Here is a 26,205-nt window from a genome sequence, read left to right as displayed (position 1 = left end):
TTAAATTTGGGACATACTCAACGCACTTTGAAAAAAAAAATTAAAGTGCGTTAAGGGTTTACATCAATATATTTTACCATGGAGACACTTAACGCACTTTGAAAAAAATATATGTAAAAACAAAAATTCTGGTGTAAATAATGGCACAATTCTATTTCAGTGTTATTTATCTTTCAAAGGAAATTATAAATTGATTTACTACCGTCGAGAAGAAGAGAAGACGGATAATATCTAAGACGTCAATATTTCAAGCCCTGAAGTGACCTTATCACCAAAAAGTTATTCAACCAGAATCAATTATTTATCATACCGATTATTTGTAAAAATGTTAATCAAGCTTTACATTTTTTTTTCAAAGTGCGTTAATATGGTCGATATTAACGCACTTTGAAAAGAAATTGATTTTGAAGTGCGAAATTTTTCAAAGTGCGTTGTAACAAACGTCAATAATTATTTTAGTTAATGAAAGATTGCATTTGCTGATTCATTGTATCGACCATAGAACCTATGGAATGACGACTTTAAATGAGATTTTGATATTCTTGTTACATCAACTCGTGTTTTTATAACTTACCTCGTTTAAATAAATGTTCATACGTAGAGCATGGTCTCGTGTATCGCATCAAGTGAGAGATATCAACCCCTTATCCAAATGATAAAGGTATATTAAAGCTTTGTTGTTATACTACCAGTAGGTCTTCTTTACAAAATATTCAAATATGAAGCAGATGTGTCAGATTCTTAAGTACCATTAATTGCAAGCCTACTGGGAAACATTGTGTCTACATATGAATAGACCCGAACGCCTCAAGTATGTCTAAACATATAAAACAACAAACAAAAGATACCACCAAACACATTACTTTAGATTTTACTTATTTTTGGCTTAAATTATTTTTTGTTTCTATTTCAGATGTACATGTACTATATATATTTCCTGACTATGGTCGTCTTTCTGGTCAGCAATGGATTGGCTTTTCTTTGCGATGAGCATGCGTCAATCTGTGAGACGACCTTAGAGATAGCTACTTCACTGACCATGTTCCATAAGACAGAAAAAGCTGTGTTTCCACACGGTGGCCGTCTGTATCGTTATGACGTTACCAATTTTACCGCAGCTACACCAATAAACGTAGATGAAGTCATCACAACTGACGGATGGGAAATGCAAAGAGTTGTTATCGTAGCCAACGGCAGTCTGCCAGGGCCAACAATTACAGTGTTCGAAGACCAAACACTTGTGGTACATGTTAAAAATAAACTGTACTCTGATACCGTGTCCATCCACTGGCATGGACTACCACAGAAAGGCACACCCTACATGGACGGGGTAGGGTTTGTAACACAGTGTCCCATTAACCCTGGACAAACATTTACATATACCTTTAAAGCTCGCCCTAGTGGAACATATTGGTATCACTCCCATGTTGGAGCGCAGAGAGCAAAGGGTTTATATGGCGCTTTGATTATTAAAGAGCGGAATCCACCACCGATTGTACAAGGACTGGGTGGAGACTTTGTCATGCAAATACAGGACTGGAACCATGACTATGACGTCGACCAAGCATTCCTTTATTCCAATGCTGGAGTCTTTTTGAATAGAAAAGAAATCAAGCCCTCTGTGGCTCTGGATGGGTCTAAATTCAGTCTCTGGTATGCCGAATCAGCCTTAATTAACGGGAGAGGAAGGTACTATGACTCCTCTACCAAAGCACACAACGAAGCACCCCTTGAAGTTTTTAAAGTTAAAAAAGATAAAAAATACAGATTCCGTGTAATAAATGGTTTGTATCCCTATAGAATTTCTGTAGACAGCCATCCTTTGAGAGTTGTGGCCACTGATGGATATTACATAGAACCAATAAATGTGGAATCACTGATAATACACCCTGGTGAGAGATTTGATTCTGTTATATACACTAATAACTTTGTTGGAAACTACATGATTAGAGGACATACCTTAGAGGTTAACAGACGCACACTAGTCGAAGCGGTTTTACACTATAACGGAGCAGACCAGAATTTTGTGAACATCTTCTCCACCCGAGCAAATTGTCTGTCATGGCACAAGTGCTTGGTTTTGAATTGTCCGTTTTCTTTTTATCCAAATGAAACCAATATCCGGTGTATAACACTGGATAGCATCAGGAGCTATTCCCCCGAAGAAGTTCCTGATTATCAACCCGGAGCCTTTCAGGAACATTTTCTGAACTTTGCATTTCCAGGACTAAACTTTACCCCCGCTTCTGTTAACGGTGTAGAATTTGCATTTCCTACTGTCTCTGCGATATCTCAGCCGGCCGAGATAACGGAACAATGTTCAAAAGCTGACTGTGGGGAACAAAAGATCTGCTCCTGTACTAACACCATAGACTTGAAGCACAACGATACAATACAATTTGTGTTTGTGAATATGGGGAAAGGAAAAGGTTGGTCTCATCCAATTCACATGCATGGGTATACATTTTATGTTTTAAAAATGGGATATGGTAATTACAATACGTCAACAGGTGAATTCGTATCGCAAAATGCAGACATAGACTGTCAAGGAGGAACCACTCAGGATGAAAGTTTCTGTAACAATGCCACTTGGAGTGATCCATCATGGAGGCATGGAAACATTCTTGGTCTTAACCTCGTGGATCCACCGCGAAAAGACACAGTTATCGTACCTAGTGGTGGGTACGCGGTGGTTAGAATTAAGGCTGGTAACCCTGGATTATGGATCATGCATTGCCACATCCAACTCCACTCAGCAGACGGCATGACTTTACTTCTGAACGACTCTTTTCCAAACTTACCACCGGTTCCGAATGGTTTTCCTACTTGTGGGAATTTTAAAGGTTCTCGTACTGGTAAGGAGCGTTGTATCTGTATACATATCCTAAGCGCTGCAGAAAAGTGATAAATGTACTTTAAAAGCGTTTTAAACATGCGTTTTAACATTAGAAAAATTAAAGATTCTTCATTATATCATTTTCAGAGGGGAAACAAGATACGTCAACACAATCAGTTCCAGTTACCCAGCCTCAAGCAATAAACACTGGTATGATGCAACTCTCTCTTTCTCTCTCTCTAAAAATACAAAGCCCGAAATTATTTTCTTTCTGTTTTCAAAAACGGATATCTCGTCTAACATACTATGCAATGATTTTACTTCAATTTTATCATTGTAAAATATAATTGATGAATACAAAGATGACTTGCATTAGTCTTTGCTAAATTCTGTTCATCATGATTAATTTTGTAGGCCTGCTCTCTCACCAAAACCCTTCACCCAAGAGCCTTGAATTGACGGTCGAATTTTTAAACGAGCTTACACTGAAAAAAATAATTAGTGAAAGTCACTGGGAAGACTAGTAAATTTACTGTCCATACAATCACTACCTTAAAAGTAGTTTTACTAGGTATTGGGTAGATTTACTAGATAACATTAGTAAATCTAAGCATTCATAAGTAACTTTCACTAGGTATTAAAGTATCTTTACGACCACTACTCCACTTTTCACTATCTTAGCTAGTAAACAGAGTTATTACTAATCACTGTCCATACAATCACTACCTTAAAAGTAGTTTAACTAGGTTATTCTCTCAGTGTATAATTATATTTTTGGTCTCTAGGTGTGATGTATAATTTTAATTCAAAGGTAAAAAAAAAAGTAAAACCTAATGTTAGTGTGTAATTAAAAGCAAGGATGAAAGAGGCAACTCACTTAGGGAAGAGAACCTTTTTTTCGGCAAGGGGGAAATACTTGGGAAATTGAAATTTATTGGGAAAAAAATTACAAGTGTAAAATGGAAATCCGGATGTCCATTTCACACCCTGTATGACTCATTATAAGGTCACTAACTCACTGGGTAACTAATGAAATTTAGCGTGTACGGTATTTGGCGGAATTGACTTTTGAATAAGTTAGCGTAGATTTGATTTAAAGTATTTCTTCATACTCTTAATTTATGTGTACATGTACAACACATTTAGCGTTGTACTTAATTTAGCGGTTGCTGCGTCCCGCTAAAGCCGCTAAAAAGAATACAAAGCCAATGTAATACTAGTACGTTTACAGTATCTTTTCCTTTATTTAAATAATGAAATGTTTTCTTTGAGTGTTAGTATGAGAATTAATGTCGCAGCTATTGCAGCTGTATCATAAATGGATATAGCTGCAGAACTGTAGTGTTATGGTTTTATATATTAGTCTTTAACCATATGTTATGGTCAAAGACTAATATATAAAACCATAACGCTTCAGATATGCAGCTAAATTGAATATATATGTCATTGTAAGCATAACTGATGGAACGGCCATGATTTCAGAAATCTAAGCAGGTGGCTTGCCAAGTGTCGTTATGCACCGATCAATGGGGACCGTCTTCATAAAAATTAAATAAAGAAAAATATAAAGTGGATGTATCTATATATATTATTCTACATAAATCTACGAAGTTTAAAAAAAAATCACATGCAAGGCGGGACAAATAGCTACAGAAGCTGGGCTTGAAGCACGCGAATGTATTTTTCTGGAACTGCAGCGGCATTAATTTCTGTACTAACATCCCCCCCCCCCAAAAAAAAGCCTTTCATTGTTTAATTAACTCATATTGTATTATTCACGGCCGTTATTTTAGCAGAGCCTTGATATCATGTATAATGATACATTATATGCGGAGTATTTGTATTTTATCTACAGCCGCTGCGGTGTACGACATCTGCCCTGCAGACTGGACCAGCATAGACAACCATTGTTATATGATCAGCCATGGCAAGCTCTCCTGGCCGCAAGCAGCAGTAGGTCCTTAATATCCTAATCATTCAATACCGATGATATCTCTAATAAATATGGTGGGATTTTTCCTCTCCCCTACAAGTTAACTCGAAACAAAATTAAACATGAATATATATGTAAGGGAGGGAGGGTGTGTGGGTGAGGGTATGTTTATGTTTGTGTATGTAACCTTTCTTTAAGAACTATTAGTCTTTCTTTTTTTTATCATTGTAAGAGACTTTTATGCCTTCTGGGCCAAAGATTGGAAAATTAAATTATCTTTAAGTTGTGAATATCAACAGACTTGCGATTTGTCAACTTATAAAATGTACTTTCGTGATTTGTAAATTATGCAAAGGTTCAATCTAATTAAGACGAAAGAGGGCGCTATAACAGTGGCACGTCATTTCGCCCAAAAGGTAAAAAAGATCCTTAACCAATTGAGTTTTGTAATTTGCATGCATATTATGCCTTCAAACGGTTTCTTAAACTGTTTAATACAGAAAGGAAAGGGGATCTCAACACACAAAGCCTATCTTTTGTATATACAAGACCAGGCGTGAATCTCAGGAATATTTTTCAAAGGGTGCGAGGTGCACCCCAGTCAAAATATTCCAAACAAAAAAAATCTGTGGTTTTTGTGTGTGTGTGGCGGGTGTGTATGTCTAAAGTCATTTTCTATGTGCTTCAATATATACTCTGTTCATTCCGGGGGAAGGGTAGAGTCGTTTCCCAAACCCCCTCTAAATCCGCGCACGGAGTGTTCCGAGGGAATAGAACCCGTAAGGTTTTTTTTCGTTTTATAAGAAACGCAAAGAATGGGAACGTAGTATAGGAGGGGGCTCCCATTTAATGCCGCTTTTTTCTCAAACATGTTTTACTGAAATTTAGCAGATAAAATTGTCTAGTAAAAAAGTAATTAAAATACCACACCCTTCCCGGAGTTTTCAAATACTAGTAAAAGTTTCAATTATTTTTTTGTATGGGTGCTCCTTTCATTAACGTTGCTAAATGCATGAGGATTAGATTTTTCACATTCTTTTTCTGTGTGATCCTTGGGCCCAAGGCACGGGAGCTTTTTTGCTGAATTTCATTTTGTTTCATGAGAATGCATGTAATTAAACTATATGTAACCCAACACCTTAGTTTTGGCGTATTTTAGACATACTATGGAGTAAGTATTTTGATAAGCATCATAGGAAGCTTTAATTATCTCCAGATTGTCAATTTTTAACCTTGTAATTTATTGTCATGTGTTCTTATGTCAGTTTAGTGTTGCATGCATCAATTTGGCATAACGTAAAGCATAGTATACTTTCGAGTGCTGTCATTATTTTTATGTTTAATATCTTTTTATTCTGTTGAGATCAAACAGTAATTGCTTATATCATATATTAGAGTTTTAACCTGTCATTTATTGCTTAAACCTAAAACCCTTCCTTATCTCAATTTTCTATATTTGGCCTTGTATGAATTATGGATTGGATTATTATGTAAATGTAATATTGACAAGTTTCTTTTTGTAACTCTTTGATTGTAATTTTACAGTTTTACCCTCACTGGAGGAGCTTAAATAAACTAAATGTCAGGCAGAACTTAAAGTTGTATTATATGAACACTTCAATTAAATTTTAATTTAAATTTTTCCGTAAATATACAAACAAATGTGTACTTTACAAAGACAAGAATGGGTCTGTCAATACATGCATATTTTCTAAATAAGGGGAAGCTTCACGTCCTCTAAAAAATCTTCCAAACGCAAAAGAAAATCGCAAGTAGGTCTGGTGCGTGTGTATGGGTGGATGGGGGTGGGATAATGGACAATTCATGTATACCACTCCTGAGCCAGCCGCGTCAATGATCCTCGAGTTTTGTGTATTGCTGGACGCATTGGGGAAATGAATAATTGTTAAGCAAGGAATTAACCTGCCAACCCAATAGCGCACTCTTTCGTCTCAATATGTGTAAGAATAATGCAGTCTTGCATAATTTACAAATCACGAAAGTGCAATTTACATTTCACAAGTTGACAAATCGTAAGTCTACGAATTACACGAGAGCATCGGCAAAACTCACATTTACATATTACTTTTGTCAAATTACGCATGGATAATAACAACCATGCAAAAAATTGTGCAATTTGTTTTGGAATATTTCTAAGTTAATGACGATATAAAATATAAAATAATAAACAATATGGATTTTTTTTCAATCACGAGATAGAACAATAACTTTTCTTTCGATTTGAATAAGGTTTTGAATACTTTTTGTTGGTACGTGATCAAATCTACTAAGAAGCCCTTCGGGTTTCACAGAATTTCATTAAGTGACCAACTAAAAGTTCGTTTCCCAGAGAATTTTTAACACTGTTGTTTATTTCTTAAATGATCACCTAGCTAACAAGAAATCAAATTGAATCATGATTAAAAAATAGATTCTTTTGAGAGAGAGAGAGATGGGGGGGGGGAGAGAAGAAAAATATTGGAGAAAATGGTGCCTTGTGTAGGAAATGTGTGAGGCACTGAAAGGAACTCTTGCGACATTCGAAAGTAGAGCAGATGTCAGCTCAATAGCTTTCCAGCTTCATGGAGGTAAATCAACGTACTGAATGTACTCAACCATACATAATATAAAATTCTAAAGATATTTTGTCTAGTACTTATATATATGTATTTCTTCGGCTATGTGCGTTAAAAAATTGTAAACCTTATGTCTCTACACAAAGCATAATTGCTTAAAGGGTTGACGAATTTAATAACAACAAATTCAATTTAAGTTTTTTTCCTGGTCATGCAATTTTCCGGTCAGGACTCGAATTGATGACGGCACACTTCCAAAAAATAATACTTATTTTTACATCCCTACAAATATTTTTTTTCCAATGTGACGCAGACATACGTGGTGAGAAGATCTGGGTCGATGGAACTGATGTAGTGCGCGAGGGACACTGGATCTGGGCATCCAACGGACATGACGTCATTTCCTCATTCTTTGGCAGAGTCTTCAATAACGACAAAGAAAAGAATTGTCTGAGCATGGACTCCGATAATCACTTTCAGTGGTATGCTGAAAGCTGCCATTCCGAGTTTTATTACATCTGCGAGAGACTCAATGTTGTAACAAGGTATCAGTAGCTTTCATATTATTTTTTCACTATTTCTCCACGTTCGAAGATTAATTTTTTCAGGGGCAAAAAAGAATCAATTTCATTATTGGGAATTATAGTTAAATGGAAGTACTTTTGTTTCAGTGGTTCCCCAAGCATAGTATGATAGCCATCATGTCGAAATTTCAGTAACCAATTTCAAAGTGGTGCACAAATATAAATGTAATATAAGCAATAAAATGTGTTTATGGTCATTTCTGTTGTATTCATCTTAACAAACTCAGGATTACATTAATAATATTTATTATATTTTGTGTTATCCCGTGGGGATCCGGGTTAGAATAGGTCCTCAGTACCCCCTTGTTTGTCGTAAAAGCCGACTAAATGGGTCGGTCCTTCGGATGAGACCGTATAAACCGAGGCCCCGTGTCACAGCAGATGTGGCACGATAAAGATCCCTACCTGCTCAATGGCCGTGAGTGCCGAGCATAGGCCTAAATTTGCAGCCCTTCACCGGCAATGGTGACGTCTCCATATCAGTGAAATATTCTGGAGAGGGACGTTAAACAGTATCCAATCAATCAATCAATCAATATATTTTATGTTCATTTCTTGATAACTGCATGTTGAGATTCATTCGAACTTCTATCTTAAGGTTTTGATTGACACCTACTATTTAAAAATAATCGTTACTATATATAGGCGTTTTAATTATCCAATTTCTATTTTTTTTTATTTTGAGTAATATTTCAATATCAACTGCATATTGTGCTTATTGTGTGTCCCTATCTATTTAGTGCACAAGAGCGGAGTAAGATTATTTTTTTGATCCAGGGCAAGATATTGATAGATAAGTTGATATTACTGGGAAATTTGAAAATCTCGTGTAATTATCGTACATAGAGCAATGGTAAGGCCATTGTTTTTAAGCTATTTTAGTACTAAGAACTATCCGTTTACCAAATTTATATTGAGAGCACATGGCTGGTGTGAGCGGTGCACGGCGTAATGCTTACTCCTCTTAGCCCCCTCATCTTACTTCTGGATTTTCCTTTAGAATCGTATTGTTTGAAGTTATATGAGATCGGTTACTGTTTCCTAACTTCACTCCCTGGAATCACATAGTGTTTCGGGCGTTTGCTTCATGAACATCTTGTATTTTTTCCCTGGATTGGTGTCTGTTCATCAATCTGCCCCTTTAAATGTTACACATTTGTCATTACTTTTTTTTGACAGGGGTCGGAGAGATTAAATATTGTATATGATCTTCAATATAAGCCCTCAAGAAGAGGAGCTGTGTAGCAACCCCTAATGATACAGTGCCGCTTAATGATTGAAATATCATAAAGCGTTGCAATTCAAATCTTAATATTTCCATTTCCAATTAATTTCCCATATGATTCTTTATAAAATAAAATTCTGTGTATTTTCTCATGAACAACGTTAGGTATGCTACGTTTGAAATTCTTAAATTGCCACATAGGTGAAGTCAGGAAATGAAACAAAAAAATATGTCAGAAATAAAAAAAAAATGTCTGAAATCAAAAAAAAAAATGTCGGAAATGCTATGTATATTTCCGGAAATAAAATGCGGCGCTATAGACAAGATATATTTTTTCAACACTATATAGATCAAACTCCATTGTAAAGATCAAAATGTCAAAATAGTTGTTATTCAAATTTAGGAAGGTCCTGTCATACGGAATACACCTATGCAATATGTAATTTGAAGACCCTTGTACTAACTGTTTAAAAGTTATATAAGAAGGATATGGAGATAACGAACAGTATTCAATCTCAAAGTCCATAAAACAATACAAAATAAAAGCAGGGCAAACACGGACCACCAAAACATCAGAGGTAGATGATACTAGGATCAGGTGCCATGAAGGAGTGAGCATCTCCTTCCGACCGGTCACACCCGCCGTGTGCTCCTTCTTTTGATCAGGAAATAACGGGAAAATCTGTCGTCAATTCAGTGTATAAATAATGGACTAACAATTGGTATGAAAAAAATCAGTCAGCATATGACTCAGAGATTAATTGTATTTGCTGACAAGGTCATGGTATCGACCATAGAACTTACATGTACAAAATGATGACTTTAAACGAAACTGCTGATATATAATGTGTTGTCTTTATTTTTAAAATGAGTCATATTCCAAAGTCAATATAAAAAAAAATATTCACCTCTATATTATGAAGACCCTTTAACTAACCGTTTATACGTTATGTTTAATATATAGATTTATTTTAAAAAATGGACGAAATTCTAAAGTAAAAGATATTTACCAGCGTAATACGAAGACCTTTGTACTAACTGTATTAAAGTTAATATGCTTTTCCTTATAAAAAAGGAAACTGGACTCATTATAGACATTATGTTGAACAATTTGTACACACAAAAAGGTGTACATTTTTCATAAAAATTAAATGTGTATGTGTGTATATGTGTGTTATTGTTTTATGTGATATAAAAAAAAAAAAAATAAAAAATTTATTATTGTTATTTGTATTTAAAAAAAATAATGTTTTTAATTTAAAAGAAAATATAAGTTATAAAATAAGTTTTAATTAATTTGTAAGTTTAAAAAAGAATTAAAAAAAATTAAGTGCTTATAAAAACTATATAATGACCTGGTGTTATTTTGACTTGATACACACAACGTTTCTTATTACCCCTGTATTTTAAGGTAATCTTTTCTTAGACACAAAACGTTTCTTATTACTATTGTATAAAAGGTAATCTTTTCTTAGATACAAAACGTTTCTTGTTACTACTGTATAAAAGGTAATCTTTTCTTAGACACAAAACGTTTCTTACTTACCTCTGTAAAGAAGGCATCTTTTCTAAACATTTGGTGGCTCTAAAAAGAGCGCTGGGTATGTTGATTTTTTTTATACAGGGTTTACCCAATTTGAGGTCTGCATCATGTCTCCCAGCGAGGGGTGCCCGCTGATTGGAGGTTAAAGGCTTCATGAACTCTGACCTTGCGGGGGGTGCTTGCGGCGGAGGTCTGGTCGGGGGTGGCGGTCTTCGTGGGCGTGATGGCCTCAATCCGCTGACGCCGCGGGTGGTAGGGGGCCTCGTTTCCTAGCGCCGACAGAGCGGACAACAGGAGGGTGGATCTGTTTGGTTCACCAACACCCGGGAGCAGCTATAACAGGCAGGCTTGTTATAGCAGTCCAGACACACATAGTTTGAGGGCCAGTTCCCCTCCAAGCAAACAGGGCACTGTTCCAATCTGGCATCCGACACCTGAAAGGCCCAGACTGGTACTGATGGGGGTGCTGGTTCCTGCTCCTCCTCACTGCTCATTGCCCAGTCATTGTTTACGGGGGGTGTCCAAAATGGGGACTCGGCTCCTCCTACTGCTATTTTGGGACTTTGGCTGGGTGATAAAGTCTCTGTTGGTGGTTTTGGAGGGGGACGGGCTCCCCAGGGTGTACTCGGGCGGAGATGACAGGTTCCGGTAGGCCTCCGGACTGGAAAGGGGCGCCGAGTATCCCGTGGGTCCCCGGGGTTCTTCATCATCGCCCTCTGCCTCTCTTTCATCTGCCCGTCTGTAGGGGGAGGAGCGCCGTTGCTGCGTGCGTCTTCTTCTTCTTGCCCTCTGTCCCCTTTTCCCTGGTATATCCTGGGCTAAGCCAAGTGTAGCAGTAGGCCATCGGGCCAGCTCCCTACTGGTGGTGACATCTCTAACAATCCACACGGCTAAAAATTCATCGCCATTGATCAGGTAAAAGTTGGGGATATTTCCATCAGCCATTGTACACGTATACGATGATACTAACGAATGATTCTGAGTACTGACGCGTGTCTGTATTAATGCACTCATGACGGACGTAAAAGAGAGCATCTCGATGGCGAATGCCTATATATCATGGCGAACCCAAATTGTGTGTGATTTGTACTTTTGGACATATACATTTTCATGGATTATTCAGTGTGTATTCATAGTTGGATTCCATCATGATACAGGTCAAAACAAGGTAAGTTCCTGCCTATTTTCATACTAGAATTGATACATGACATGCATCCGTCGTGGAGAAAAGAGTAAAAAACCTCGAAGTAACGAGGCGAAATCCAGTGACCTGAGTGTATAAAATAAGCCTTTCAAGTCTTTTTTAGAGGGTGAGACAAGGAAAACAAATGAGGGATCGGCAGAAGGGGCCTAGGGAAGAGTCCCGATATAGTTTTTATTTCAAAAGAATCATGATCAGGGTAAAAATCAAGCTAAAATGAGTTTAGGTATAGACAAAATAGGGGTCAGAGGTCACGGATTTTCAGAAAATCATACTATGAGATAAATAAGGATTCTTGGAATCTAGCATTCTTCTGACTGATATTTTAAGAAAAATAGAATGCCATGAGGTTAAAAACAATTCGTATTTACTTTTTTAGAATATGTACAAGTCTTGATCGTTTATTTTTTACCAAAATCAAAAACTGAAGTTACACTGGGTGTCAACAAGGTATTACACATCCCCTGATTTTTTAAATCACCAGATCTTTTGTGAAAGAAATTTTTACATGAAAACAATCGTACTGGTTTGAAAACCTTTCGTATTTACTTTATAGATCATTATCCATTCTAATTCTTTTTGTTTGATCAAAAACCATACACAGACTCCGCGTCGAAAAAAAAAATTCAAGATGGCGTCATAAATAACAAACACTGACGTAGTATTACATGATTTATTTCTCAAAGACTAACAAATGTTCTAACTGTCGAATTCTCCTTCGGAATCGTATTCGATCGGCTACTAGACTCATCCAGAGACTTCTCCGGTCTTCGGGGGGCAAATCATAGATTTGATTGAGACTGGTATTTAAAGTCACCGATTTCCCAGCCTGTGTGAAATTTTCTGTCATTTTATTCCGTATTGAATATACACTTTTTCTATCGCATCCATTTCCTGCCACATAAAATTACTTTTGCCGTTTTCGGACGGTTATGATTTAACATACTCCATATACATATCATAAAAAAATCACACGCTAGAAATTAGTCATCAGCTGTAAGATATTTTCAAGGATATATAATGTATGTCAATTTTAATAGTTTCTTAGTTCTCCCGTGTCTCCAGGGGGTTTAATGTGTATTTGTGTATCATCTTTATTGCTTATACTTTTTTTTTTTACCAAAAACTATTAAACTAAGCTTTGAATGTTAACTGAATGTTAATGTTGATTGAGTGTTATTATATGCTGACTGTATACTTGTTATGCTGCAGAAAGTTTTGCTGCCAGGTTGTTTCCTTCTCTCTAAATCATGATAATTTTTAATCTACAGATACATTTTAAAATACGACATAAGATTATTATAGTTGAGGCACATAATTCACATACTCTTACAGAAATTTATCTAATTTCAAATTTCTTCTCACTGTTTGTAAATGAAATGTTTCACATTTTAATTTATTTAGGATAATTGTTGCAGATCTTCTGAAGGATCAGAAAAAATTTTTAGTATTACCTTCTGATTTCTTTAATTATCACTATTTTCCAATATATGTGGAAATGAAAACAGGAAAAATTTTAATCGATGATTTTACTTCTTTTTCTTCTGTTGATTTCGATTTATTTTTTAAAACAATTAATACATAAAATAGTTATTGTTTTATATGGGTAACGTTTTGTTTCTGTAAAACTAAATTTGGTAATTTTGATGAAATATAAAACCGCATAATATTTAATACGTTTCTTAATCAAGTTTTAATGCTTTGTCAACTGTAAATGTACAAAAACAGTAAAAAAATATAGACAATGACAATGTGGCATAAAAGAATGAAATAATTCTGTTTCAAATGTCCCTTCATTTATATATGCTGCAAAGAAGCGACGAAATCATTATTCCAAGGGAAAGCATGCTCCATTTAAATGAACCTGAAAAGAAAAGAGAATTAACAACGCTTAATTATTCAGTCACAGAGACTAAAATATTATTTGTTTAATGATAAAAAAACCCAAAATGTGTTTCTTACACTGATGCTTCCGTAGGGCAGCTCTTAGTGAAGTTAAGGCTTAGATAGCCTTTCAAAAGACTTTTATTTTATTGAATTTAAACTTGTACTGGTACCCAAAGAAAGGTCTTGACACAAAGATTGCACATGTGAAATATGCTAGCCAAAGTAGTATCAAAGTAATGAGAGTTATTGGCAAAGTTTTTGTACAAAAATAGAATGGCATCATTTGGACAGACAGGCGAAGGAATAGGAATAGTCTTATTTCCCCTAATCCTTGATTATGAGGGCACACAAATCAAAATAGTTTTTCCTAATTTACCTCCAGTTACACTGGCCGAATTTCCATATTCAGATGGATAGTCAAGTATTCTTAGTTTTCCGTTAATGTTCTTCCTGTGTATTGCAGTTTCTACAACATCCCTTTTCGTTATTTCGGTGTCCCTTTTTCGTCTTGATGAATTTTTGCATATTTTCTAAGTAAACATTGAAAACAAAAACAAAATGATAAAAACATACTGAAAGACAGATATAACTCTCTGTATTATTGTTAGGACTCACGGATGTGTAGCAATTGTTAAGAATTCCCACTGGACTTTGCTTTGTTATAAAAAAGTTTTGTTTATTTTTGTCTATATTTTTTGTTAAATACCATATAGTTTAAATTCTAAAGAGATTCACTTCATTCACTCAGGTGAAGCTCGTTATAAACATGCACTTAAATCACCGATTCGGTTTGAGTAGCACACAGGATCAGGGGAAATATTGTTAAAGAATTAATGTGTTAAACTTGAATTTATGCTGTAGATTTGATTAGAACCCGCCCTAACTCATTACTGATCACACTTGTAACTATGCATTTATAGTTGTTTTATTTTCAAAGAATTAATGCATTCATTCAAAATATATTCCATGACAATGAACTTTCAATTTAAATCGAGGGCTTAATGCTTATTACAATCATGTCAATAGTTTGACATCCTGAGTGATGTCCATGAATAAGTTTTAACTTAACTTTAAACATTTGACTTACATGGTCAGGATTCTCTGGGAAAACACCAACTTCACAGGCTATAGTGATGTAAACATCTCCCTCAAATCTAAACCCGTACATTGTGGCAGCAATTATTGATGTACTGTTGTTGTACTTCGTTATAGTCGTCAGTAACTCCTTCTGTTTTGTGCAGTCCTTTCTATTTTTAAGAAAGTTTTCAAGACAAAATATAGATATAAAAAAACATTTATTTAAAAATTAAAATATCAACGTTAATATTTCGATGGGACAATATTTGACCATTTTCTAATATACATGTTCCTGACCTTATGAACGTCATTAGTATAATAAAATGATGGCAATATATTCAAATTGCTTATAAATTGTCAATAGAAATTAGCATTACGACTTGTATATATCACCCCTGTTTTCATTAAAACATTATACTATTTAAAATATAATATTATTTTTGATTTTCTATAAATTATCTAATATTTCTTTTGAAAGATTTTAATAAAATTATTGGATATTTTTATATGAATAATTGAGGTTTATTCTTTTTACAGTTTTATCTCACATTTTAAATTTTTGCCTAAAAACATTATTCACTAAAGTGTATATTAATTGTACAATTATCGTATTTTTGTTGTAATAATATAGAAATCTGATGATTTCAATGCTACGATGAGTACGTGTTTAACATTGACAAGCGGTGTATATTAAGACAAAATTTATGAACTAAAACCACATGAACTTTTGTACAATGACGAGCAAAAAGCTCAGCAATATCTTAAATAAATAAATAAAAGGTAAAAAAAAAATGATATTCGGGTATTTTCCTATGAAGGAGAGAGCATTTTTTTTATCTTAGTCAAACGAAAAAATTTTGACCTAATCTAAAATTTGTCTTCAAGACGAATATAAGTTTATTTTTTTTCAAACTGAGATTGTCTTGAGCAGAGAGAGGTGGTTGAATCCTACTACAGATATATTACAGTATGCAGTTTAAGAAATATTTTTACGAATTTTCCATTCGATCCAAATCAGCACGTAGTCAGACGTGCAGCATTTCTTACCTTCTATAAAATAATGTTTAACATTCATAAGGTTCTTACTCTATTTTCATCCCACAAATTGACGCGTTTCTTACTATCCAGCTTTTCATCTACAGGCACCACTGTCCCTGCATATGCTGTACAAGATTTTGGTATAACAGCATAGTGAGAGGCTGAAAACAATATATGAATATCAATAATTATATAAAGCTTGATTTAAAATAGGAGTCTTAACAAAGAGAAAAAATGCTTTCCAATATATGAAATAAATAATTTGAGAAATATTGATGAAGACCGTAGTTGCGTAGAAACCGAAAAAATTGCAACTGTTTATTAAAGGCCTGTGTATATTTAATTTATTTGACTCCTTTAAGATACCCACGTCCTATTCAAAAAGTCCAATAAACCTTTGCTTAATTGTCTATACATTTATTGCTTAAATGTTCTACCAATCCATTAAATGATATCTTTTAACTACTTACAGATTAATCGAATTATATTGTTTTATGTCCCTCTCGAGAATTTTTCACTCATAAAGAGACATAGAGACGCCACCATTTGCCGGTGAAGAGCTGCAAATTTTGTCCTATACTCGGCACTTAGGGCCATTGAGCAGGGAGGGATCTTTTTCGTGCCAGCACCTACTGCGACACGATACCTCGGTTTATACAGTCTCATCCGAAAGACCGGTCTCCAAGTCTCGCAGGGGGATTTGAAACCGCCACGTAAGGATCAACTCCTTACTTCGCGACTCTAGAGCAGACGCTCTTACCACTGCGTCAATCGGGCTTTAACTGCTTAAAGAAAACTTATTCCAACTATAACGAGATATCTCCCTATAAAGGGATTACTAAGTCGATAAAATGAGACTATTCCTTCGTAATCTCAAGGTAGTGCCTATCTAACTTTCGTTGTGAAGGGATCTTTCCACATTTTAATGAATTATATTACACACACAGTTAATTGTTAGTTTTTTATTCGGAATTTTTTTATCAGAAACGTTTTCAATTATCGATTTAGACATTTACTCTGCACTCAGGGCAATTGATCAGTGAGGGACCTTTATCGTTCCAACGCCTAACCTGACACTTGGCTTTCGTTTTTATCGTCTGAAAAGAAAAGAAAATGCAACTTCCTTTTATTTACATACTGTGTGTAACGTGATATATTTCGAAAATATTATATTTAGAAAATTATTGCACAAACCTTGCGTTCGTAGCGGTATGTATTTATGATATTCAATGAACAAGGGGATTAATTATACAATGAAGTTCGGGATTGACTTCCAAAGTAAAATCATACCTCCAGTGTATTTAAGAAACATAAAGAATTCATCTCCAATATAAATTTCGCTTATATCAGGAGCGTCTATGTTTTTGGTAGCTTTGAAGTGCATTTCGACAGGAAAAACTTCTTTTTGGTTTTCTGGCAATTTGTGAGGTCTAGAATGAAAGTGTATACAAACATTAAACTTACATATATGTATTAAATAAAAGAAAAAAAAACTTTACGAGGGAATCTAATCAAGAAAAGGAACATTAAAATGAGTTTGATAGCGAACGCAGCGAGCGTCGCGAAGCGATGCTCGCGCAGTGAGCTCAATAGACTAACGTGTAAGAACAGATGAAATTCGGAATGAAATCTGTATATACGTCAGGCAAATTTTGTTGTGAAACATTCCCAGAATTCCTTTACTACCCAATGTCCTTTGCGCAAATAAATATAAAAACAATAACGTAAAGAATAAATGGCTTACAGTTTGTGGAAATCTTTTAAAGAAAAATTTACTTTGGAATTTTTTCGACCAAAATTGCGCTAGGTCTACAGTTTCAACCAGGCCTGGGGGCCATAAAACTTGGATTAGTTCACTTTTGATCTCAGTCTCACTTTTTCCAAAGGAATTGATAGTGGAAAAGCAAGACCAAGATCGAAAGTGAGCTCGTCTAAGTTTTATGGCCCTTAGGCCAGGCTGATGCTCGGCCGTCTCCATAAGTTCCGAGGAGCTCCGTGACGTCACAGCTAGTCGATATGTCTCGTGCGGCTTGATGTTTGAAGTTGCTGATTAATTTATCAAGTGTTTTGATGGTACAAATCCGCTCGGCCCAACGGTCACACCGTAAAACATATTAGTGTTTCATTAGTTCTTGCTTCTATTAATAGAGCATCCCAAGTTATATATAATTTTAAACCTTTTTCATACATATATACCTCTCATTTAATATTTGAATAAAATTAATTTTCAGCAACAAAACATTCCAGTAAAAATGTCTTACGCATTTGAAATTGTTATGTAACAAACAGCAAAACTGTTAGAAATATTGCAATTCAATCATTATCGAATCTTTTACAGATCTATCAAAAGAACAAGCTACATGTGCCCTCATGCTGAAACTGTAATTTTTAAATACTGTCTATGGTTGCTGTTTCGTTACCCACACCTTAATCCTGAATGTTTCTCAAAGGTAAAGTTCCGATTTAAACCGAATGAACAAGATGTATTTGTGAAACTTTGATGCCTCGGAAAGGCAGCACATGGTGAGGTTCTCAAATGCAAGTCAACTCCAAAGGTCAAAATGTCAAAAGTGATGGTATCCGAAGGAAAGCCCTATCACTAACAGTTCATAAATTATGGTCAAGGTAAAAGTATTGTTTTAAAGTGGGAAAATATCAAGGCCAAAAAGGCAGAATTTTTTATATCCTAAGTAATGCCATGTCAAAAGAAATACACCTGTGAAATACAAACGTCCAAGTACTATTGATTCAAATGTTATGGAAAAGGCTAAAGGTATAAAAGTGGGTCAGACTTTAAGTTCAAATTCAAATGTTTTTTTTTCACCTAATGAAAGGTCTTATCACAGTAAATAAACATGTGAAGTATGAAAGCCCTAGCTAGCACCAACTCATCAAATGTTTATGGCATGGTTAAAGTTTAATTTTTTGCATACAAATAGGTAAATCTTCAAGGTCAAGAGGACTACTTAATACTAATAATACTAAATACTTCTAGTAGATCTGGTGGTACTAAAAGATTCTTATTATAAAAGTCACAGCCCAGCCAACTCAAATGTTATGGCCAAGGCTAAAGATTTTACAGAGAAACAGCACAACAAGCAAACTGACATACAGACGGATAAATTAAAAAAACCTATTTTCTTGTTCCTCCAAATCAACAATCTTGGGAGCATAAAATTACCTTTCATAATTATTTTATTTTTTATAACAATTAATAACGAGGAAAATAAAGATGTTACAGATGTCTTCATGTAAGAATAAATGAATTGCTGGCTATTTGCCTTTTTCTGAAAATTAATCATTGGGTGATTTTCTTGTTATCGAAATGATAATGGTTTATATGTATGTATTTTTTGTAGCAAGGCCTTTCATTGGATACCATTGAACTTGACCTTGATGATTTCCGTGCCTATGAAAAAACCTTCATATTTTTCATCATTGTATTTCAAGTGAAAATACCCTACTTTTGGTACCAATATATTAAATTTGCATTTAAGAAAAGTTTAATATTTGCTATGTTGCATACGGGGGCATAAGTGTTTCACAAACACATCTTGTAAACCTAGTACAAATGTTTGGGACTAATAATTTTTCATAGAAAATTAAGGTACTATTAATTATTATTTGGCTAAAAATATTATATCATATCGTTTTATAAAATTAGTCTTCACTAAATAAAACGTACCCTCCCTGAAAAACATGTGCAACAGTTTTATTAACACCACTGCTTGGTATGTTGAGACATTTGATGACAAATTTATGCTCTTTGTGTCCCCCAATTATTTCTACGGCCTCTGTGGTAGTTTCTTCCGTGGTCTCCGAATCAGTACTCTGTATTTGTTCGGTACTTTGTGGACTGACTGATGTGGTTGTTTTAGTAGTTGTACTGCTTTTAGTATATTCACCAAACACAGGGTCTTTTACGCTTATTGATATTTCATATGCCTTCTGTGATGCAAAAGTAGTTATTTATAAATAAGTATTAAAAATAAAAAAAAATTAATAAATAACAAAAAATAACTAATATTAAATAGTTGTGGTTATATTGTTTCAGCCATTAGTGTTTGCTATGAAGAATGAAGGGGTACAAGGCGAGACCACCCCCACCCCCTCCACTCTGATACAAAATATTTGATAAGTTTTCAATGTTCGTGGACAAGGTTTTTTGTCTGTTAAAAGTAATACTATCTTAAAACAATTATAATTAAACTGTTTTGAAAATTTTTACAGATCTCTTATGACAAAGGGTTAAAAAAATTTATTTTTTTTTCCATTTTGATGTTTTGGAGGTCCGTGTTTGGTCTGCTCATGATTTGTATTTTTTATAGATTTGATATTGAATACTGTTTGCTATCTCAATGTCCTTTATAACCACAAGCCATGGGAGATTAGTCGAAAAGTCACCTTTTTACCCATAACTATTTCAATATGCACACTGAGTCATATAAGGAAATTCATATATTTTATATCAAATTCACGCAAAAACTTTGAAATGTCAATACCGTGGATATGAAAACGATACCCTTTAAACTAATGCGGAAGGCTTATGTTTGACGAAGTTCTTATTGTTTCATTTTCATTTTGGAAAAGTAAAATAAATTAGTACATTTAAAATGAATAAACTTTATAAAATCTATTCAGAGCTACCATTTATGTAAACCGTACCTCATCAGTTGCATTAGTGCAATTATATGGGATATTTATTATTCCTCGTTCTGGTGAAGTAGTTCGGTCCTTGCAAGTACCATCTATATAAGTCACTATGCTGCCATCATGAATTCCAAATACATATATTCTTCCACTTTCGAGGCATCCTGGGACAATATACAGTTAATGTCAAGCGGATACGTTAAAGTTTTATTTCAATTTCGTAAATATATAAGAATTTAAATTTAAATGTTTAAAGATTAAAGATAAGTATTACAGAAAAAATACATACTAAAGCTATAGTGTGGGTGCACACAGTCAGCAAGCACCGGGCCAGAGATCTTAGAAAAAAAATAATATGCAGGTTACTGCGCGTAAAGCTGGAAAACTGTTACAAATAAGTAAAAAAAAAGGATGGTTATTACTTAGTTCAAATTATACTATTGGAATATATATAATTGAGAAATTTAAATTTGAATGAATGTACAACAAAACAGATGTTGTTCACACCCATTCCACACCCATGGTCATACACATTTTAAGTATGGATATCCCCTCCCCAAAACAAACACACACACACTTCCCTCACACATACAAACACCTAACTATCCCCTCAAAAATTGGCAAACACACACAAACACACACACAACACATATGCATGTACACATACCCTTATAAAAAAAATTAATTAGAGCCTTTTTTTCTCAAAAAGATGATATTTTACTGTTAATCACTATCATATTTTGTTCTGTGCAAACAGGGTGAATTTTTTTCCCGTTTAGAGAATATCTGTGGGTAGAAACTACTGAAACGAATATTATACTGTACATAATCAATCTTACAAAAAAGTACAATTTGCTTACATAGACAATAGTTACTTACAACGAAAAATGGGTGTGATTGACAAAACATTTAACATGTAAATTGTAGGAAATAACTAATTCCTTTTTAATAAACAGTGTCAATTAAAACCTCAAGTGCTCGTAGGTTTTCTTATTTTGGATCCATGATGATTTATGTATTCACATACTTTGACTTGCTTTTCAGTCTGACATTCAGCTTTATCTGCCACAAAATGCAGCGCAGTGTCACTATTTGTAATGTTAGACGCTTACCAACATTATCAGTGTTACCTACTGTTTTATCTACATAATGTCTGTCCTTTATATCAAGCAAATATTACATCACAGATGCACAAGGAATTTGCGTTTCATGTAGCAGAAGATTAGATGTTGATATCTTCATGTTTTTAGGGATGGCAATCGAATACAGAATTGCTAATCGGTTAACCGCAAGGCGTTCTCACCGATTAACCGGTTAACCGTATCAAAATACGCGTTATATACAAGAAAACTGATAAAGTCTAGATGTTAAATCATTGAATTTGTTTTGTTTCTTGCTTTTCCTGTTATTTCAGGATCATGACAAGAGCACTCGGCGGATGTGACCGGTCAGCAGGGGAAGCTCACTCCTCCATGGCACCTTATCCACCTCTGATGTTTTAAAGGTCCGTATTTGCCTTGTTATTGTTTTGTATTATTTTATGGACTTGAAGACTGTTTCGTTAAAAAAACATATGAGGTTATATGTTTTATTTTAGTTTCAATATACACTGGGAAAAAAGTTACGAAAAGCACAAATCATGTCAGAGAAATCATCACATTTTTTTCAATGCAGATTACAAATACGTTCGTTCTGCGTTGTCGCCATAATTAAAACAAAGTATATTTAGTAATATATTCGATAGATAATTGCAAAAACAAACTTACTAATTTGCAGTTCTCAACGGTAATTTAATCATCATTAAAGAAATAGAGGACAGTAAACAGCATAGTGTTTTAACAATAATTAACACTTCAGTCTCAGAATGATTAATTACCCAATACTCTCAACCCGGATAACGATAATTACATCCAAGTCAAGTCAGCTTGCATGTGTGAAAACGCCGAATTATCAAAGTTAACATGTATGAAAAGATTTCTTTTTTCAAAAATAATTTAATTTCACTTGTATCAAGCTGTTTCATTGGCTAAATCATTCAGAGGAACATATAATATTTTGTATAACATAACTTGCCTACGTCACAATGAGTTACGTCAAAAACGTATTACTCTGCTTGACGTTACTTTTAAAATAATGCTCAATTTGAAACCTTATTCTGGAAGAAAAATTGTCTTTTTGTCTATACTGAAATTAAATTATAAGGAATGAAGCTAATTTCAACTTATGTTATACGATATAACAACACTTGGGGCAGTTTACGTTTTTTTATAAACCGCTTCGCGGTTTATAAAGCGTAAACTGCCCCAAGTTATGTTATATCGTATAACATAAAATGAAATTAGCTTCATTCCTTAAAAAAAAAGAAATTTCTACGATAAAAAAGATCAAATTAATACAAATTTTATTTTTTCCGACTAACTGAATACAGATTTTCTAATCGATTACCATCGTTCCGACGAGTAATTGGTTAACCAATCACAAGTTGCCTTCAAATTGTTCTTAAAGTCTGCCAAAATATATGCTTCAAAAGATAACGCAAACAAAATCAATCAGATACTACATATTCAATAATTCTATAGTTCTTAAAACACATGAATTAATTTAAAATGTAGGATACTTCTCGTGTACTGCTAGAAACCTTTTAAGTTGGATAATTAATAAAACAAATTTAACTATTTGATTGATTGATTGATTGATTGTATAGTGTTTAACGTCCCTTTTGAGAATTATTTACTTATATGGAGACGTCACCATATGCCGGTGAAGGGCTTCAAATTTTGACCTTTACTCGGCACTCAGGGCCAATGAGTAGTGAGGGATCTTTGTCGTGCGTGCGCCTGCCGCTGACACGGGGCCTTGGTTTTTAAGGTCTCATCCAAAGGACCCGCAACTTTAACTTCAAAGTGCCGAGCGCATGGCGAAGGAACAGTTGCTACCCATTTTAACGACTAGGGGCCTGTTTCACAAACGTTTCCTAAGATTTGTCGTAAGACACAACTTAAGATATGCCTAAGTTATAACTTAGGAAGTTCCTAAGATTTGTCACAGCTGTTTCACGAAACAATCTTATCTTAAAATTTTCCTAAGTCATTTCCTAAGTTGTGCTTCTACATTGACTAATGAAATAATTTCGCCGCGCTATCTACAACTCTCAGTATGTCCGAGTGGTTTATATTGTTAGCTTCAAAAAGGGAGGGGCGGGGGATTGGGAATATTGCGCGTACTTTCAAAGGACTTGGACGGAAGTTTTAACTTAGCGAAGTTGCTAGAACTAAGCATTCACATACAAATCCTTTCAAGCCCTTTTCCCCTCCGGGCACATATTTTTATTTTTTAAACATTGTTCTACGTGTATACTTTACTTTTTTAAAATTTGATCTTTATAAGGTATCGATCCCAGGTATTGTTCTTACTATACTTTTCTGCTTGTCAATTATTAAATGCAATTCAAAAATGACTGCTTCGCATAGGGTAGACATAGGAGGACATTTTTTGAAAAAAAAAATGCTTGCCATTACTACTCCACGTTAGTTGTTTGTGCTGAGTAAAGCTTTCTTACAGATAATATATTATATATCAATATATTATATAATAAGGCATTGTCGCAAACCACGGCCAAAATGTACGATCCTCTCCCATTCTGTAGGAGAGAGCTATATACGGACTCCGGACCGTGTTTTGAGACGATGATGCCATGCCAGAAAAAATAATCACAAAATTCGCGACTACAGGTATGAAAATACTAAAAGAGGAAATCAAAAAAGAAGATTTATTGAAATCTCATGCATAGCTATAAATTGTATTAAGCGAAGAGGAAAACTGGTTGTAATTTCAAGGCCGTAGGAACTGGAGGAGCACGGGAGGGGGGATGATAATAATTTTTCCGAAATATTGAATACAAAAGAAATCAAAACTGCGTTATGCTTGTGTCCCCTCAATAATAAAGTCCTAAAGGATCGAGATTAGATGCAACCATTCTTGGAAGAAGCATCTACTGATATAATAATATATATCCGGAGCTTGGTTCGGGGTTCATCAAGAATCACGTACTTCTCGAAAGTGAACAAGTGTTTCCATATACTGAGTATTTAAAATATCATTTTTTCAAATTCTAATTTAATATCGATTAAAATACTAGTAATAGATATATAAAAAAAATATTCATTCCGTTGTATGAGAAGAGTTGTGGATAAAAGGTGGGTACCCCAAAGCGTACGGACGGACGTACATACCGATTACTATATACCCTCCCGCTTTTCAAGTAGGATTATAATAAATATACATGTAGATAAAAACATAATGTATGCATGCATGTATAATAATGGATCAAATTATATGTGTTTTTTTTTTTACAAAGGCGTGCTCTTCAAATGATAAGGAATAATTCCAGCATGTGTACCATCTAATTCGCCAGCTCCAGTGGCCCAAATGAACGGACATTTTATATACCTTGGACTAATTTTAACCTATGTTTGCCATTGAAAATTATTATTGAAATCCTAGTAATGTCATGCAAAGTAAGCAGTTTTAGCCTGGAGAGAACACAATCATCCATATACGAGTAGTCCATTGGATTTTCTCACCCCAAACACATTCTCTTTCTCCATAACAAATCTTGGATATGCAGCCGCAATGTTAATGTTTCTTCCTAAGTCATCGATTTACCTGTCCTAAAGTTACGACATAACTTAGGAAAATCCTAAGATAAGACGAGGTTTGTGAAACGGATAAGTAATGAACTTAGGAAAAAGTTCTTTCCTAAGACAGAACTTAGTCCTAAGTAGGCTTTGTGAAACGGGCCCCTAGGTCAGTTGCGATCGAGATACGAACTCACGACCTCCCGATCAAGGAGCGATCTCTCTACTGACTGATCTACCGTGAACGGTTTTAACTATTTGAAGAAATACAGGGGAACATTATTACACGATTCCCTAAACTCCTCCATGTCATATAAAAACTTGATACCAGGCAGTATATTTTTGAAAATTTCAACAATTATGGACTTATTTTTATTTTGTTGCATTGAATATTCTAGACACGTATAATTTAATTCTGTTTTTAATTTGCCATTTTATTTGAGAAAACAATATAAAAATTATATTTGCATTTTTTTAGCATAATTACGAGAGCCTATATTCAATTCTGGGTGAACTTTTTGTGTATGATCTTTTCAATATCGATAGAAGAATCCGTAACAAAAAAAATATTATAGTAAACTATAGTTAACAATAGTTTACAATAGTAAATCAAAGTTCCAAAGTTTTCACCATAGTAAATTAAAGCTCCAAAGTTTAAATTTGGTACCATAGTAAACTATATTTTACTATAGTATTTATTTTTTAGGAATGCAGTATTAATTCTGACGTGCAATAGTCTGATTGAAATCAATCAAAAATTTTAACATGAAAATGAAACCATCAACCTGTGTCGGTTTCTCTATGCTGCCCCCCCCCCCCCCCCCCCCCCCCACAAAAAAGATAAATATATTAAATCGTTCATTATGTTGAAAACCTTTTCAATTAATTGAATCCGAAAAAAAATTATACTGAAATGTTCTTCATGTGAAATTAAATAAAAAATACTTACTGTTAAAACAAAAACAAAGAGAATGATGTTTCTCGACATGCTTTTTAATCTGTTAAATAAATAAAAGAG

General features: G+C 34.4%; 3 protein-coding genes across 4 annotated transcripts; 1 reads left to right on the top strand and 2 right to left on the bottom strand.

Moving 5' to 3' along the window:
• Positions 1-917: 917 nt before the first annotated feature.
• Positions 918-8,083, top strand: LOC134258593 (uncharacterized). 2 transcript variants are annotated; one of them, XM_062741143.1, is made up of 6 exons: positions 918-2,855; positions 2,984-3,046; positions 4,692-4,789; positions 7,273-7,357; positions 7,659-7,890; positions 8,017-8,083. In XM_062741143.1, the coding sequence occupies exons 1-6, from the start codon at positions 920-922 to the stop codon at positions 8,036-8,038; spliced, it is 2,436 nt and encodes an 811-aa protein (XP_062597127.1). In that variant the 5' UTR covers positions 918-919; the 3' UTR covers positions 8,039-8,083. The 2 variants fall into 2 exon arrangements, with proteins under 2 accessions (XP_062597127.1, XP_062597128.1); XM_062741144.1 differs by lacking the exons at positions 7,273-7,357; positions 8,017-8,083 and having other exon boundaries at positions 7,659-7,830.
• A 5,422-nt stretch (positions 8,084-13,505) lies between these two features.
• Positions 13,506-15,033, bottom strand: LOC134258592 (uncharacterized). Its single transcript, XM_062741141.1, has 3 exons — positions 14,873-15,033; positions 14,162-14,315; positions 13,506-13,762 (listed from the first exon to the last, which is right to left on the bottom strand). The coding sequence occupies exons 1-3, from the start codon at positions 14,951-14,953 to the stop codon at positions 13,692-13,694; spliced, it is 306 nt and encodes a 101-aa protein (XP_062597125.1). The 5' UTR covers positions 14,954-15,033; the 3' UTR covers positions 13,506-13,691.
• A 900-nt stretch (positions 15,034-15,933) lies between these two features.
• Positions 15,934-26,181, bottom strand: LOC134258591 (uncharacterized). The gene is made up of 6 exons (XM_062741140.1): positions 26,137-26,181; positions 20,840-20,888; positions 20,566-20,714; positions 19,586-19,848; positions 17,191-17,330; positions 15,934-16,061 (listed from the first exon to the last, which is right to left on the bottom strand). The coding sequence occupies exons 1-6, from the start codon at positions 26,173-26,175 to the stop codon at positions 15,934-15,936; spliced, it is 768 nt and encodes a 255-aa protein (XP_062597124.1). The 5' UTR covers positions 26,176-26,181.
• Positions 26,182-26,205: the final 24 nt, after the last annotated feature.

The sequence above is a fragment of the Saccostrea cucullata genome, unplaced genomic scaffold, assembly GCF_032062105.1.
Source record: "Saccostrea cucullata isolate Sc308-1 unplaced genomic scaffold, CSIRO_AGI_Scuc_v1 ctg470, whole genome shotgun sequence".
NCBI classification, from domain to species: domain Eukaryota; kingdom Metazoa; phylum Mollusca; class Bivalvia; order Ostreida; family Ostreidae; genus Saccostrea; species Saccostrea cuccullata.
The sequence above is the reverse complement of the archived record's forward strand: the minus strand, read 5'-3'. Positions and strand labels throughout refer to the sequence as shown.

Coding starts and splice junctions, on each gene's coding strand:
- LOC134258593 (XM_062741143.1), top strand. CDS start 920: ATGTACTATATATATTTCCTGACTATGGTCGTCTTTCTGGTCAGCAAT. Junction 2,856..2,983: donor TTTTAAAGGTTCTCGTACTG/GTAAGGAGCGTT, acceptor TATCATTTTCAG/AGGGGAAACAAGATACGTCA. Junction 7,891..8,016: donor AGACTCAATGTTGTAACAAG/GTATCAGTAGCT, acceptor CTTTTGTTTCAG/TGGTTCCCCAAGCATAGTAT.
- LOC134258592 (XM_062741141.1), bottom strand. CDS start 14,953: ATGTACGGGTTTAGATTTGAGGGAGATGTTTACATCACTATAGCCTGT. Junction 14,316..14,872: donor TCCCAGAGAATCCTGACCAT/GTAAGTCAAATG, acceptor ATGTTTACTTAG/AAAATATGCAAAAATTCATC. Junction 13,763..14,161: donor TTCGGCCAGTGTAACTGGAG/GTAAATTAGGAA, acceptor TTTTCTTTTCAG/GTTCATTTAAATGGAGCATG.
- LOC134258591 (XM_062741140.1), bottom strand. CDS start 26,175: ATGTCGAGAAACATCATTCTCTTTGTTTTTGTTTTAACA. Junction 19,849..20,565: donor GCACTAATGCAACTGATGAG/GTACGGTTTACA, acceptor TTTGCATCACAG/AAGGCATATGAAATATCAAT. Junction 16,062..17,190: donor GTTTCTTAAATACACTGGAG/GTATGATTTTAC, acceptor TATTGTTTTCAG/CCTCTCACTATGCTGTTATA.